Raw genomic sequence first — 15,287 nt, 5'->3', positions numbered from 1 at the left:
CACAGGCCATGCTTATGTTCTTACTTAGACGATTAGGCTTTTTGATCGTCCAAGTACCCATTTAGGCCACTTTTTAGACGTTTTTTTTGGGGGGGAGGGTCGATTATGAGCCCCTTATGTTGCACAAAATAAAGCATTTGTGTGCTTGTTTTGACATACTGATTTCTTACATGCTTATTTTTATAAACTAATAGTGTTTGCAGACTCTCTTGAAGGTCGAGATTTCTAGGACTATAGCCTGACGGGTGGGGGCTTCTGTGTCTTCAAAAAAATGAATTCTAGGAGCTTCCCGTTCCTTAAAGCCACAGGGCTACATTTGGGATGCATTCGATTATGAGCCCCAAAGTTTCTTCATGTGAGAGATTCTTTTTGGGGAAAAGAGTGAGAAGTTTATACATGTAACTGTGACCCAGCCCATGGAAAGCTCTAAATAGCATCAAACATATTCTAAAAAAGCAATGTGCCCATATTCGCAGCCAATGAAGTCTGATTAGATATGTAGTCTCTCTTTCAAGTTGATAGACACTAAAATTTGAAGAACTTATAAACAAGTTGGGGATGCCCTGGATCGGTAGCACGCGGCTGTATCGGGAGCTTTGCCCTTGCCTAGAGGATACCATTGAGGGATGTGCTTGTTGGTTCCTGGCCTCCTGCAGCAGCGGTTCTCAACTTTCTTCACACACCCGCAGGCACCTACAGAGACGGACCCCCTGACGTCATCGGGTCCGTCTCCAACTCTTTAAAATCAAGCCGCTGCCACGGCTATATCAGGAGCTTTGCCCTTACCTAGAGGATACCATTGAGGGGTGTGCTTGTTGGTTCCTGGCCTCCTGCAGCAGCGGTTCTCAACTTTCTTCACACGCCCGCAAGCACCTACAGAGACGGACCCCCTGATGTCATCGGGTCCGTCTCCAACTCTTTAAAATCAAGCCGCTACTGCGGTTGCGGCTGCAGCCGCACGGCCGAAGGGGCGTGCCCTAAGGGGCACGCCAGGCCCCTTGGGAGCCCCTTGGAGCCACGAGGAGTCCGGGAGCTGGAATAGGTCGGTAATATAAAATTTTTATATGACTGTTACAATATGGGAAAAAGGAAAATCAAACCAAAAAGCTCTACACCAGTGGTATCAGGTCCAATGAATAGACATTTAACATTACTTTCTGATAATTTACCTGGAGTACCACCAAATGTAGATTCCTCCTTGTCAGGAGCTTCAATAAGTCCCCTCAACCGTACTCCTCCCCTTCATCCGGTACCCAGTGATAGTGGGAATATAAACCCTACTATATCCAATGCTCAAGTGGTCTCATCTACCCATACAAGTAAATTAGTATATGCTGAAATACCTAAACCATTGATATTTTCTGGAGGAGTTGATGAAAACCCAAGAACAGAGGAAACACAGGATATTACTTTAAAGGACTTATGGTTAGGAATATCCAGGGTTGAAGGGTTTCTCAGGACAACGATGAAACAAATGGGAAACTTTTCTCAGTTAGTTTCCTCTAAATTAGAAAATGTGGACTCAAACTTAGGTTGTTTGAATAAACGTTTAAATGTTATAGAAACTCAATGTAATAATTTACAAGCTGTCTCAGTATCAGCTGTTAAAGATTCCACAGTGATACATTCTAAAATTGAATCTATAGAGAACATGAATAGAGTGAAAAATCTCCGCCTGGTCAATTTTCCAGTAACTCATTTATTGTCACCTGAGATTTTATTAAGGAAGTTTTTTAAAGAAGTACTGGGAATGGCCAATGCGGAGAATTTTCCAATAAATAATTATTATTATATTCCTCCTAAAAAAGTTGAATCTGCCCAGGACGTGGACCATCTGATCACACCAGAGGTAAATTTGACTGAATTTTTGGAAGATACACAGGATGTGATTCAGAGTCGGTCCACCCTGGTAGTAACATGCATGAGCGAGATGGACAAGATGTCGATTATGAAACTTTACTTTAAAAACAGGTTAATGAAATTTTGTGGGGATTTGGTTAGGATTTTTCCGGATGTATCTAGAACCACTCAGTTGAGGAGGAAAGAATTTTTGAAATTGAAGGATAGAGTGTTGGCACTGGATGCATCCTTTTACCTGAAATTTCCCTGTAAATGCTTGATTAAGTTACAAGATATTGAGTACTCATTCTGGGACCCCATACAATTACAACAATTTTTAGTTGCAAGAGAATAGAAATAGGAATATAAACGAGATTTGTTTCACCTAGCTGAGATTATGAGGAGAATTAATATAAAATATCCCACTTTTTAAGGAATGATTCAAGGGTCTTTAGTGTGAACCAAGAATTATTGTCCTCTATTTTCTTGAACTTTATTTAATTAGAAATAGCAAGGTATACTCCCCATTAATGTGGGCTTAAAAGGAATTATGTATGCATTTGATTATGTATTGTTTTATGTGATTTTCCTTTTTTCTTTTGAAGTATTGGATAGTGTAATGTATTCAAAATTATAAATAAAAAAAAAAGGCCCCTAAGTGACTTGCCCAAAAACACAAGGAGCAACAGTGAAATTTGAGCCAGGTCCTCCCAGATGTCTAACCCACCGCTCTAACCACTAGGCTACTCCTCTACTCCAAAACTGATATTTTGATGAATTTGCCATGCTTGTTTCATCTTGCTAGCCTTTTCTTCCATTTATTTTTGTTACTTTTGTTATAAAGGTTGGCTGGACAGCAAGCTGAATTTGGTTCTCATTTGTTCACCACTTTGTGCCCACTGTACGTATTTTGTTCATGTTGAATCATTATTTTCTGTTTTGCACATTAGGTATAAAATGTCTAGCCCTAGTTAACTATCCTGATGCCTCTGGAGAAAGGGAGTTTTTCAGATTAATAAACTTAACAATTTCTGCTGGGTCTCTCTGCTCCCAGCTTAATTAGAACCAGTCTCTATTGGGCTACTCTCTGGGGCTTATTCCTCCCTGTCAGGGCAAGATTAACCAATAGGCCCAGTAGGCACATGTCTAGGGCCTGAAATGGTCAGGGGGGCCCGATGAAGGAGGACATCAACATTGTTTTTTCAAAATGGCAATGGGCTTCTCCAGCATCGATCAGCAACGCAGCCCCCCCCACCCCGATTGTCAACGCGCGCCCCCTCCCCGATCAGCAACGTGCCCCCCATTGATGGAAAGTAAGACCAAGCAAGCAACACGGGTAAGAAAGGCAAAGGGAACTGTAATTTTGCAAGCGGTGCTGCTTGCCCAAAGCTTCCCTCTGACACAGCTTCCTGTTTCTGCCTGGGCTCATGGTCGGGTGGGGCGGAGCAGGAGGCCCAGTGTACTTGTGTGCCTAGGGGCCCTCGACAAATTAATCCTGCCCTGCTCCCTGTTATCACGGGATCACAGAATCCATTCCAAAATCCAAACACATGGGTCAAGAAGTTTCATTTCAGACTCAGCAGGTTTGCAGCACCAGCTTTCCTCAGTGAAAACTAGCTGGACATTCAATGCAAATATTGTTTTTATTTCTTTATGCAATATTTTAAATGTATTTGTTTGTATTTATTCTTTGATGTTTCTGTATTTGATTATGTATCTTTCTATCCATTAAGTTCACTGGGTGATTCTTTGGTGGAACAGAAATGCAGCAAGGTTCATGAAATGACAGTGCCATCATTGTTGTTTACAATGATGATAATAATATAAAACAAAAGAAAGGAAGATTATGTACTTACTGTACCTTATTACTCTTCTTTCTAGAAGATAGAACATCAGCCTTGTACCAGTGGGTTTATGCACCTTTACCTGTGGGATGTGTGCAGAGAGCCTCATTTGCATTTTTCCACTCCGCCTCCCTTCTCCCTGGGCTGCCCTGTATTCCTCAGTTCATTTCAAAGCAGGTGGTCAGTCTTGGAGAATAAACATAAAAGGGAGGGGTACAGAAGTCTCCCCAAGAAACAAGTCTGTTCTGCTCATAACACAACAAATAATAATATTAACAATGATGATCACTTTATAACCCATCATGAGGCAGGAAACAGGCCACCTATTTGAGTGCAGCCTGCACTAATAAGCACGGGGTTCTATAAGATACCCCTTGGCTTCTTGAGATAGGTAAGCTTCTTATCTCTGCTCTTGTTAAAGGCCAAGAGAAGAAGCAAACTGTCTGAAGCTACAGCTATGTCCAAGACAGAATGACAGGCTATGAATCAACTGACAGGGCGAGCTTCAAGACTGACATTCCTATTAGAGAATGACACGGGGAAAAAATTTGTCCCTGTTTCCGTCCTGTCCCCGCGAGCTCATCACCATCACCGTCCCTGTGAGCTCAGTCCCCATCACCACCCCGTCCCCGCAAGCTCAGTCCCCATCCCTGCCCTGTCCCTGCAAACCATCTGATCCCATCCACACAAGCCTCAAATGGTTTTATACTGAACTTATTTTATTAAAGTATAAAAAGAAACAATATTCTGTACAATTATCATTTTATAAATCAAAGTTCTGGCTGCTGAACTAGAGATGGAGATGTTCAGCTGGCAGGGCTTTGTTTATAAATTTTTATCAACACAACTAATATACTACTTTATTCTAAAGCAAAAAAAAAGAAAATAAATAGAATTTTTTTCTACCTTTATTCTCTGATTTGTGCTTTCCTCATCTTCTCCTCATTCAATTCTTTCCATCCACTGTCTGCCTTCTCTCTCCCTTCCATCTCTCCCTCCACCCCCCACCCCTATTGGTTTGGCACCAATCTTCTTCCCTCTGCTCCCCCCCATAGTCTGGCATCTCTCTCTTCCCCATTTTCCTTCAGCGTCTTCTCCTCACTCTCTCTTCCCCAGTTCCCTTCAGCATCTTTTCCTCACTCTTTCTTCCCCAGTTCCCTTCAACGTCTTCTCCCCTCTTTCTCTTCCCCAGTTCCCTTCAGCGTCTTCTCCCCTCTCTCTCTTCCCCAGTTCCCTTCAGCATGTTCTCCCCTCTGTCCCTTCCCCAGTTCCCTTTAGCATCTGTTCCTCTCTACCCCACCTTTCCTCCCTCTCTCCCTCCCTTCCCCTTACCTTCGCGGCGGGTGATTTTTATATTTTCTTTCTAGAAGCAGCCGGAGCCTTGAAGTCACGTGTGGCTGCCGGAAACCAGAGGAGACCTTTCTGGCAGCCACAAGCAACTTCAAGGCTCCGGCTCATATGTGAAATGATGGACACTGCTGTCCACCTGCAATGTCCAAATCACTGATAATAATAATAATAATAATAATAACTTTATTCTTATATACCGCCAACAATCTGCACACTAACTGCCCTCATCCGTCTGAGCTCGCATAGAGGCTACACAGTTCTTACCAGTCCTTGAAGTGAGAGCAATGGTCATAACTAGTGCATGCCAGATCACTTGTTCCCTCCCAGAGATTATCTGAGCCCTGCCACAGAGTTGCTTCCTGAGCAGTACATCAGTGAGAACAACATGAAACAGAGAAGAGGGATCAAGCCATAACCCTTTGTATTGGGAGGAGTGGGGAGTCAATATTCAAAAGCTGTATGTGGCCAGTGACTGTGCCAGCTGCACAACACTTTTTATTTTATTAATTTCAGTCACTTACACAATATTGGTTGTTTAAGTTGTAAAAGGCCAAAGTTATCAGTTTTGATTTGGGCAGTCCCAGAACAGTGCTAAAAGATAGCTGACAAGTGGCAACATTGAACTGCCCACTCGATAACTTTAAGTGCTATAAAAATACAAACTTTCTATATCCAAACACAGAACTTACACTCTGCCAAAATAACTCACAATTAATTAATAAAAGGGAGCCCTCAGTTATTAGCATTAAGCAGTATGTATATTTGTTACTATGTCCAATGTTTGTATGGAACTTTAAAGCTTCCGCCTAATAACATCCCTGGGTGACTGGCATTAACATATAATAAATGCTGCTGCTTCTGCTGAGAAACCCACTCTGGGGTTCTATCCAAACACTGCTGTAGGGCGTGACGAGGTGCCCCCACGCGACTTCAAGGCTCCGGCTGCTCCGAGAGAGAAAATTAAAGAAATCGCCCACCATGAAAGTAAGGGGGAAGGAGATGCCTAGATGTACGGTGGAAGCGATCGGACAAACCCCACCATTCCTCCCTCCCTTCCCTTTATCTTCGCAGCGGGTGATTTCTAAATTTTCTTTCTAGGAGCAGCCGGAGCCTTGAAGTCGCTTGTGGCTGCCAGAAAGGTCTCCTCTGACGCAACTTCCGGTTGTGTCAGAGGACACCTTTCCGGCATCCACACACGACTTCGAGGCTCCGGCTGCTCCTAGAAAGAAAATTTAGAAATTGCCCGCCGCAAAGATAAGGGGAAGGGAGGGAGAGAGGGAGATGCGCGGAAGGACGGAGTAAGGAGGGCGGGTGTGCGATCGCTAACCGTGAGCGTTCCCTCCCTTAACTGCGAAGACAAGGCCATTCACCAGCCTTGTCCCAGTAGCCGCGGTGAACACTGGTTTCCCCCCACCATTTTGGTGGGTTACCCATGGCTATCCGCAACTTACCGCAGGTAACAGCTATTGTGTCATTCTCTAATTCCCATCTCTTAGAAAGAAGATTAACAAGGTAGGTATATAATCTTCCCTTCTAGTTCAATAGGAACATCAGTCTTGAAACAGTGGGACATATCAAAGCAGTACCTGAAATCTAGGGTGGAACATATGAGACTAACAGCATTGAAGCTCCAAAAGTGGTATCCAATTTTGCCACCTTGTACACATCTTGCAAGTTCATGATCCTGCCAGTCTTCTTGGATTCCGAAGGCGTACATGCCGGCAACCAAACCTTCTGGTTGACATGAAAGCAGGACACTACCATTGGTAAGGACGGGACTGTACACAGTGCAATTCCCAGTTCCAGTTTTCTAAGAAAAGGTTCCCTGTAGGATAGAGCCTGCAGTTCTGATATTTGTCATACAGACATGATAGCTACCAACAATGTTACTTTCACAGTGACGTTCAATCTTGACGCCTCCTCCAATGGCTTATATGGAGCTAGGAACATAAGAAGATAAAAAGTTGCCGCTGCTGGGTCAGACCAGTGGTCCATCGTGCCCAGCAGCTTATGCGGCGGCCCACAGGTCAAAAACCAGTGCCCTGAGACCAGCCCTACCTGCATACATTCCAGTTCAGCAGAAACTTGTCTAACTTTGTCTTGAATCCCTGGAGGGTGTTTTCCTCTATAACAGCCTCCGGAAGAGCGTTCCAGCTTTCCACCACTCTCTGGGTGAAGAAGAACTTCCTTATGTTTGTAAGGAATCTGTCCCCTTTTAACTTTAAGAGAGTACCCTCTCGTTCTCCCTACCTTGGAGAGGGTGAACAACCTGTCTTTATCTACTAAGTCTATTCCCTTAAATTATCTTGAATGTTTCGATCATGTACCCTCTCAGTCTCCTCTTTTCAAGGGAGAAGAGGCCCAATTTCTCTAATCTCTCACTGAACTGCAACTCCTCCAGCCCCTTAACCATTTTAGTCGCTCTTCTCTGGACCCTTTCGAGTAGTACTGTGTCCTTCTTCATGTACAGTGTGCAGTGCTTGAGGTGGGGGCAGTGGCGTACCTAGGGTATGTGGCACCCGGGGCCCATGTAAAAAAAATTTTTTTTTTTTTTTTTTTGCAATAACCATGAAATGGAATAAATGGTCAGAATAGAAACAGGCAGTGAAAATTTTCTTTTATTGAACCTCATATATGTAACCATTATTCCAAACATAACAAAACATAAATTATGTCTAAATTGTCATGACATTAGAAGTACATATGGAGTAGTTGCAGGCAGTGGCGTACTTAGGGTATGTGGCACCCAGGGCCCATCATTTTTTGACACCCCCCCCATCTATATGAAAAATATGATTTTTAGTACCAATCTACATATCGCACCACAAGAGTGTACCTAGGAAAAGGCTGCATCTTAAACACTGCAGTGAGCACTAGAACACCAACACATACATTGTAAAACTAAACAAGCCAGATCCCGCACAGTCAATTGGTCCTGTAGTCAATGCCAACTGAAAACTATGTCTTTTTCATACACACAGAACAGAGATACACCCTCGCCCAAAATGGAATAATCACAAACTAAAAATAGAAATATGTAGACAAAAGTTAAACTGATCCGCCAAGAAACCAGACCCTGGATACAATGCAACACCACAAAAAACAGTAACACATGTCCTCTAATACAGTGCAAAATATAAAGACAGTAGATGTAAATTTGAAAAAACTGATACATAACAATCACCACTTTATAAATTAACAAATAAAAATAAAACAAATAATGAGATATAAAAAAATACAATTTTATTGGACTAATCCCCCTAAGCTCGGTCCCCATCCCCGCAAACCACCTGATTCCATCCACACAAGCCTTGAATTGTTTATATTAAAGTATAAAAAGAAACAATATTCTGTACAATTGTCAATTTATAAATCAGCGTCTTCTCCCCACTCTCTTCCCCATTTCCCTTCAGCATCCTCAGCCCACTCTCTCTCCACTTTCCTTCAGCGCACGCACATAAAAACAAGCAAGTAATTTTATATCATTTTCATTCTATTCATTCATAGAAATTAAAGTCTAGATAATGCCAGTCACATAACAAAACATGATTTTACAAAAATAATTCCCTGCAGTCAAGCCTGCAAGGATTATTAGATGTCTTTCAGCAGTTCCCCTCCCTCCCTCCCCCTTACCTTTGTGGCCAAGTCAAAATGATCTACCAACAATAAAATTTTAAAAACACAAAGCACGCTGTACGCAGAGAAAATGTTAATTATCATTTATATTCTGCGGGTTTTCAAAGAGGTCAAGGCAGATGACTTTATGCAATGTCACCTCAGTAACAACTATACAAAAATAGACAAATATTCCCCCTCCCTTTTTACTAAACTGCGATAGCGGTTTTTAGCGTAGGGAGCTGCGCTGAATGCCCCACGCTGCTCTCGACGCTCATAGGCTTCCTGCGCTAAAAAACTCTATTGCGGTTTAGTAAAAGGGGGCCATAGTGCAAAATATAGACAGCAGATATAAATTTTCAAAACGGACACATTTTGATCACTAAGTTGAAAATAAAATCATTTTTCCTACTTTTTTGTCTGGTGATTTCATGAGTCTCTGGTCCTTCTTCTGATCCTTCTTCTTTCTCTCGCCCCCTGGCTCCCCTCTTTATTTCTGCCTTTCTTTCTCTCTCCTCCTGGCCCCCCTCTTTCTTTCTGCCTTTCTTTCTCTCCCCCTTGACCCCCCTCTTTATTTCTGCCTTTCTTTCTCTCCCCTTGGTCCCCCTCTTTCTTTCTGCCTTTCTTTCTCTCTCCCCCTGGCCCCCCTCTTTCTTTCTGCCTTTCTTTCTCTCCCCCTTGACCCCCTCTTTATTTCTGCCTTTCTTTCTCTCCCCTTGGTCCCCCTCTTTATTTCTGCCTTTCTTTCTCTCCCCTTGGTCCCCCTCTTTCTTTCTGCCTTTCTTTCTCTCTCCCCCTGGCCCCCCCTCTTTATTTTTTCCTTTCTTTCTCTCTCCCCCTAGCCTGCACAAAGCCATCGTGCCGATTTCTTCACTTCCACGATTCTTTCCCTACCCTCACCCCCAAGCCAGCAGCCGATTTCTCCCTGCTCCTTCCCCGATGTCCTGATGTCCTGAACTTCATCGAGCAGCAGCAGCATTCACAATTCACTGATGTTGCCCGCTTCAGGCCTTCCTCTCTGTCGGGTCCTGTCTTCATGAAAACTGGAAGTAGGCAGGACCCGGCAGAGAACAAGGCCTGAAGCCGGCAACAGCAGCGAATTGTAAACGCTGCTGCTGCCCGAAGAAGGTAATGGAGCACCCTTCTCCCCCCTCCCAGCCGAACCCCCGCTGACCCTCCTATCTCCCCCCCCCGTGAACCTTTCCGACCTTCCCAGCGAGAGCAGCAAACCTCCTTCGCGGCTTTCTCCTCCCTCTGCCGCGTTACTGATGACGTCATCAGTGATGCGGCAGAGGGAGGATAAAGCCGACGCTACTGGAGGGAGGTTTGCTGCTTTCGCTGGGAGGGTCAGAAAGGTTCACTTGGGGGGGAGAGAGATAGGATGGTCAGCGGGGTTTCGGCTGGGAGAGGGGAGAAGCGGTCTGCCTTGGTGCTCCAAGGCCTGGCGCCATTACCTTTTTCGATAATGGCGCCGATGCTGCTTTCGCTGGGAGGGTAGGAGCGCGATAGGGACCGGGCCAGCTGTGCACCCCCCCCTAAGGCGGCACCCGGGATGGACCTCCCCCTCGCCCCCCTTGGTACGCTACTGCCCTGGGGAAACAGCCTGCAACAAGATCGCGCGATGCCAGAGATCTTTGCCTGCTGCGGCTGTTTCCTCCGCCGCGGCCCCGCCCCTCCTCTGACATCAGAGGAGGGGCAGGACCGTGGCGGAGGAAACAGTCGAAGCAGGCAAAGATCTCTGGCATCGCGATCTTGCTGCAGGCTGTTTCCAGACGCGACACCCGGCGCAGGGGGGGGTAACTGGACCGGACCGGGAGCACCCCCTCAGGGCTTGGTACCCGGGGCGGACCGCCCCCCCCGCCCCCCCCTTGGTACGCCACTGGGTGGGGGCATACCATGGCCCGGTACAGCGGCATGATAACCTCCTCCGATCTGTTCGTGATCCCCTTCTTAATCATTCCTAGCATTCTGTTCACCCTTTTCGCCGCCACTGCGCATTGTGTGGACGGTTTCATTGACTTGTCGACAAGGACTCCCAAGTCTCTTTCCTGGGGGGGGGTCTCTCCAAGTACTGCACCGGACATCCTGTATTCATGTATAAGATTTTTGTTACCGACATGCATCACCTTACACTTATACACGTTAAACCTCATTTGCCTCATGTCGCGGCCTATTTCTCGAGCATGTTTATGTCACGTTGCAAGTCTTCGCAATCCTTCTGTGTCTTCACTACTCTGAATAACTTCGTATCGTCTTCAAATTTCATCACTTCACTCGTCGTACCAATTTCCAGGTCATTTATAAATATGTTGAAGAGCACAGGTCCGAACCCTGCAGCACTCCACTCATGACGCTTTTCCAGTCTGAGCATTGTCCATTTACCCCCACTCTCTGTTTCCTATCCGCCAGCCAGTTTTTAATCCACATGAGTATTTCTCCCGCGATTCCATGGCTTACAATTTTTCAAAATAGTCGTTCATGCGAGATCTTGTCGAATGCCTTCTGAAAATCCAGATATACAATGTTGACCAGGTCATCCTTGTCTATCTGCCTGTTTACTCCCTCAAAGAAGTGCAGCAAGTTCATCAAGCAAGATCTTCCTTTGCTGAAGCCGTGCTGGCTGGTCCTCATCAGATTGTGTCTGTCAAGGTGATCAATGATGCAGTCCTTTATCAGCGCCTCTACCATCTTTCCCGGTTCCGAGGTCAGACTCACTGGTCTGTAGTTTCCTGGATCTCTACATGAACCTTTCTTGAAGATCGGCATAACATTCGCCACTTTCCAGTCTTCCGGAATCCTTCCTGATTTGATCGACAGATTGGCTATTAGTTGAAGCAGTTCAGCTATAGCCCCTTTCTGTTCCTTGATTATCCTCGGATGGATGCCATCTGGTCCTGGGGATTTATCATTTTTAAGCCTATCAATCTGCCTGCAAACCTCTTCTAAACTAACCATCAACCCTGTCAGTTTCCTGTCTTTGTTTCCTGCGTATAGCCTGTCAGCTTCCGGTATGAGAATAACCGAGGAGTACAGGACAGCCCAGGGAGAAGGGAGGCAGAGAGAAAAAAATGCAACTGAGGCTCTCTACACACCCCACAGGTGAAGATGCATAAACCCACTGGTTCAAGACTGACATTCCTATTGAACTAGTATAATAATAATGAGTTTACATAACAATAACTACAGGTCTCTAAAAGCTTGGAGATTGATCAGTAATCTGTGTCCAAGAAAGCTGCTGGCATTTTGCCTACCACTACTGTAGCTCCAACAGTAATTGTTTCCAACTCTTCTCCTCCCTCACCTGGTCATACTTCCCTTTTCCACTCTTTATTTTATTACGGAGTACTCTAAATTGACATTCTGATGATGATATCCTGTTAATTTTTAGTCTTTCCTTTCCAACAGAATGCTGAAAAAAATTATGCATAAAAGCTTAAAAACCTTTCTGGGGGCAAAATAATTCTCCAAAAACTGAATAGAATGAACCCAAGTTTGGAACAAGGAACAAACTGTGTGGCAGTACAGTCTGTGATCATTATACGCTGCTGCACAAAAACTGCATTACAATGTGTGACAAAGGTAAAGCTAGCCCACAATGACTGGACAGATTAGATTTTACTCACTGGCTCCATTCACATACAGTAGATTATCAGTTAACTGGCACCCATGGGGATTGATAGATGCTGGATAAATGTAGTTTCTGGTTGCTTGAGAGTTACTATTAAAAATAGGCCTAACTAATACTATACCCCATACTATGCCATATTATAAACTGTTCCAAATTACCAGACATGTGGTAGGCAAAGTGTGGGCGTACTCAGGTGTGGTATGCCAAGTTCATTTTTATTTAAAGTATTACAGTATTTCTTAGATTTTGTTTGGGTTGCTTGGGAGTTTTGTTTAATTGAGCTCCTGTTAACAGAGTCTATTGTACTAAACTTCAACCTGTGGCATGCTTGATTGCTATAGCAGTCTGTCAGAGAACCTTGGCCTAACCTGTTTACTCTGAGTTTATCTGCTTTCTGGGTGAGGAAGTGTCCCAGAAATAAATGTCTCTCTCTCATAAAATGAGATTGGGCGTTTCAAAATGACAAGTGAAACAAGAGGCTAGAATACAGTAAGAGTCTGATATTTATTTAGCCAGTCTTCTCAGAGAAAATGAGTCATTAGTTCAAAGGGCACAAGCAGCCAAAGCCAGGGTGTGGGAAGAAGGGGAGATTTCTTTTTCTACTTTTTGCATTTCCATTATCAATAATAGTCTATGGCACAAGAACAAGCAAAAATATTTGGGGGTAGCAAAGGACGGGGGGGGGGGAGCCCGATGATAAGCCCTCCCGATCATCGGGCTCTGTATGCCAATAGGGAATTATTATTATCCCCTACTGTTTCCACACAAGAGGAATCTGGGATCACCTGTGTCTTGAGATTCTCCAATCATGCCAACAGGGTCGCAAGTAGCATTCGTAGACACTGGCACATTCTTCAATTGCATTCCACTTTTCAAGATCCTCCCAGGATTGCATACTCTCGAGCCAGAAACCTGGCGGACCATTTGGTCCATTCCAGTTATTCCAGCAACACCACAAGAAACGTTGACATGGTTACAGCCCAACACATCAAATGCAATGCAACTTGTGATATCTGCACTTCAACTTTAGAAGGAAAAAGTTGGCAGCATCCGAGAACTAAAAAATGCTACAATTTTAAATCACTGACTTCATGTAGATCTAAATGGGTGATATATGTTATTCTGTGTCCTTGTGACATGTTATACGTTGGACGCACCCAAAGATCGATTAGGACCCGTCTTATAGAACACAGGTCCCGTATACACACGGGTTCTATGACCGCTCCCATGGTTCCACATTGCATACTAGCCAACCATTCCTTTCAAGATCTTAGGTGGTTTGTTATGGAACAAATTTTTGAGGATTACCAGGGAGACAGATTGACTCGACTTCAGTATAGAGAACAATTCTGGATATTTGAGCTCCAATCTTTAACCCCCAAGGGTTTGAATGACTATATTGAGTGGCAACACACTTACTGAATGTGAATGTTTCTTTAAAGGATTTGTTTCAAGTTTCTTTGCAAGTTTTTCTGGTCAGGTGCTTGGTCACCTGACTATTTTATTCCACCTGTTTCTGTTTTTGCGAGTTAAAAAGAGGGCGTCCTCTCCAGACCAGTGCCATTTCTTTCCTGCTTTACTTACGAACTTGAGAGTCATTGAGCAGTGCGGTTCCTGAGGAAGGGGGTGTTCACCCCCGAAACGGAGTCCGTTGGACATTTACTTTGCTTACTGCTTGTGGATCATCATCTCCACTACACACGGAGAAGCTAAGTTCTTTCAGGCTGTGTATTTTTGAGCTTGGTCGGATTTGGACACTAACTTTCCAGCTTGGCCCCCAGCTTAGGGGTAAGAGATGAATTCCTCCTTTATTTTGATAATGTGTGTTTTTTTCATTTGAGTTTTTTTCACACATTGCACATTTGCACTATTTAGGCACTAGTAATATTATCCGGAGCAAGCCCGGGGATGTTTCGCAGTTAACACCTTTCTGGGTGTAAACCCGCGACAGCTTTTCCCTGGAGATTCCAGAGGTTGCTGTGTGACTGAGGGCTTGTCCGTTTAATACTCTCAAATTATAGATTTCTCTTCATTTTTATTTAGTTTGGAGTTGGACTTCATCTCTTTCCCCTAATCTTTGTAGACTTCTTGGGGTGAGGGAGGTTCTTTATTTGTTATCTTGTTTGTGTACCTCCTCGATTCAGGGTTCTATTTTTGTCTTGCTAAATCGATTCAAAACATTTATCTTTCATGGTCATTTTGACTTTGAGGAAAAGCCAGAAGTCGCACAACGCCAGATCTGGTGAATAAGGTGAATGAGGACACACACGTATTATTTTTATTTGACAGAAATTGTCGTACCAGAAGTGATGTGTGACAGAGCATTGTCATGATGGAGGATGAAACCATTTGCCCATTTCTCAGATTGCACTCATTTGCCTCATGATCAAATCTGTTGTTAAAATGCTTTGAGCGGAACCATAAATGATGTTCAGATCCTCAGAAATTTCCCTAAGAGTCAATCGCCTGTTTGATCAAATTATTTCACTTAGTCTTTCAACATTCTCTTGGGTTTTGGATGTTGAAGGATATCCCGCTCTCTCTCCTCATCTTCAACCAATTCACAACCATTATGAAATTACACAAACCACTTGCAAACCATCATTATGGTCACTCCTGCATCACCATAAACTAATTTTAACATTTTGTGTGTTTCTTTAGCACTTTTTTACAGTTTGAAACAAAATTTCATGTTGTTCGTGAACCATGATTTATAGACACTTTAAAAACACATCTTCTCTCAACCATAGCCCACAACTGACTGACTGTACCGAACAAGTTGAAACTTGTCACACATTGTTACTAAGGTTTGATGTGCCACTTCCCTTATTGAAGATCCTTGCTTTTCTGTTGGATGGTGCTTGGCAGCAGCACTCACTGTATTTTTATCACTCCTACAGGTCCCAAGGTTGTGCTGGTACGATGCACCTAATAGCTTAGTCTCTGCAAAATGTGAAAGAAAAGGTCGGAGACTGATCTGTCTAAACTATAATGGATAGAAAAAAAAATTA

At 43.9% G+C, this 15,287-nt stretch overlaps 1 protein-coding gene across 4 annotated transcripts in view; it reads right to left on the bottom strand.

The window, feature by feature from the left end:
• B4GALT4 (beta-1,4-galactosyltransferase 4) overlaps positions 1–15,287 on the bottom strand; it is a 145,579-nt gene that overhangs the window by 23,106 nt on the left and 107,186 nt on the right. Inside the window, exon 7 of one of the 4 annotated variants that reach the window (XM_033943442.1) lies at positions 12,762–15,219. The exons of 1 other annotated variant lie outside the window; for it this stretch is intronic. In XM_033943442.1, coding sequence (XP_033799333.1) covers positions 15,017–15,219 — 203 coding nt within the window. In that variant the 3' untranslated portion in view covers positions 12,762–15,016. Of the gene's footprint in view, positions 1–12,761; positions 15,263–15,287 lie in introns of those variants that run through there. 2 more of the 4 variants (XM_033943444.1, XM_033943445.1) reach the window with 2 other exon arrangements.

This window comes from Geotrypetes seraphini, chromosome 4, assembly GCF_902459505.1.
Source record: "Geotrypetes seraphini chromosome 4, aGeoSer1.1, whole genome shotgun sequence".
Taxonomy (NCBI): Eukaryota; Metazoa; Chordata; class Amphibia; order Gymnophiona; family Dermophiidae; genus Geotrypetes; species Geotrypetes seraphini.
The sequence above is the reverse complement of the archived record's forward strand: the minus strand, read 5'-3'. Positions and strand labels throughout refer to the sequence as shown.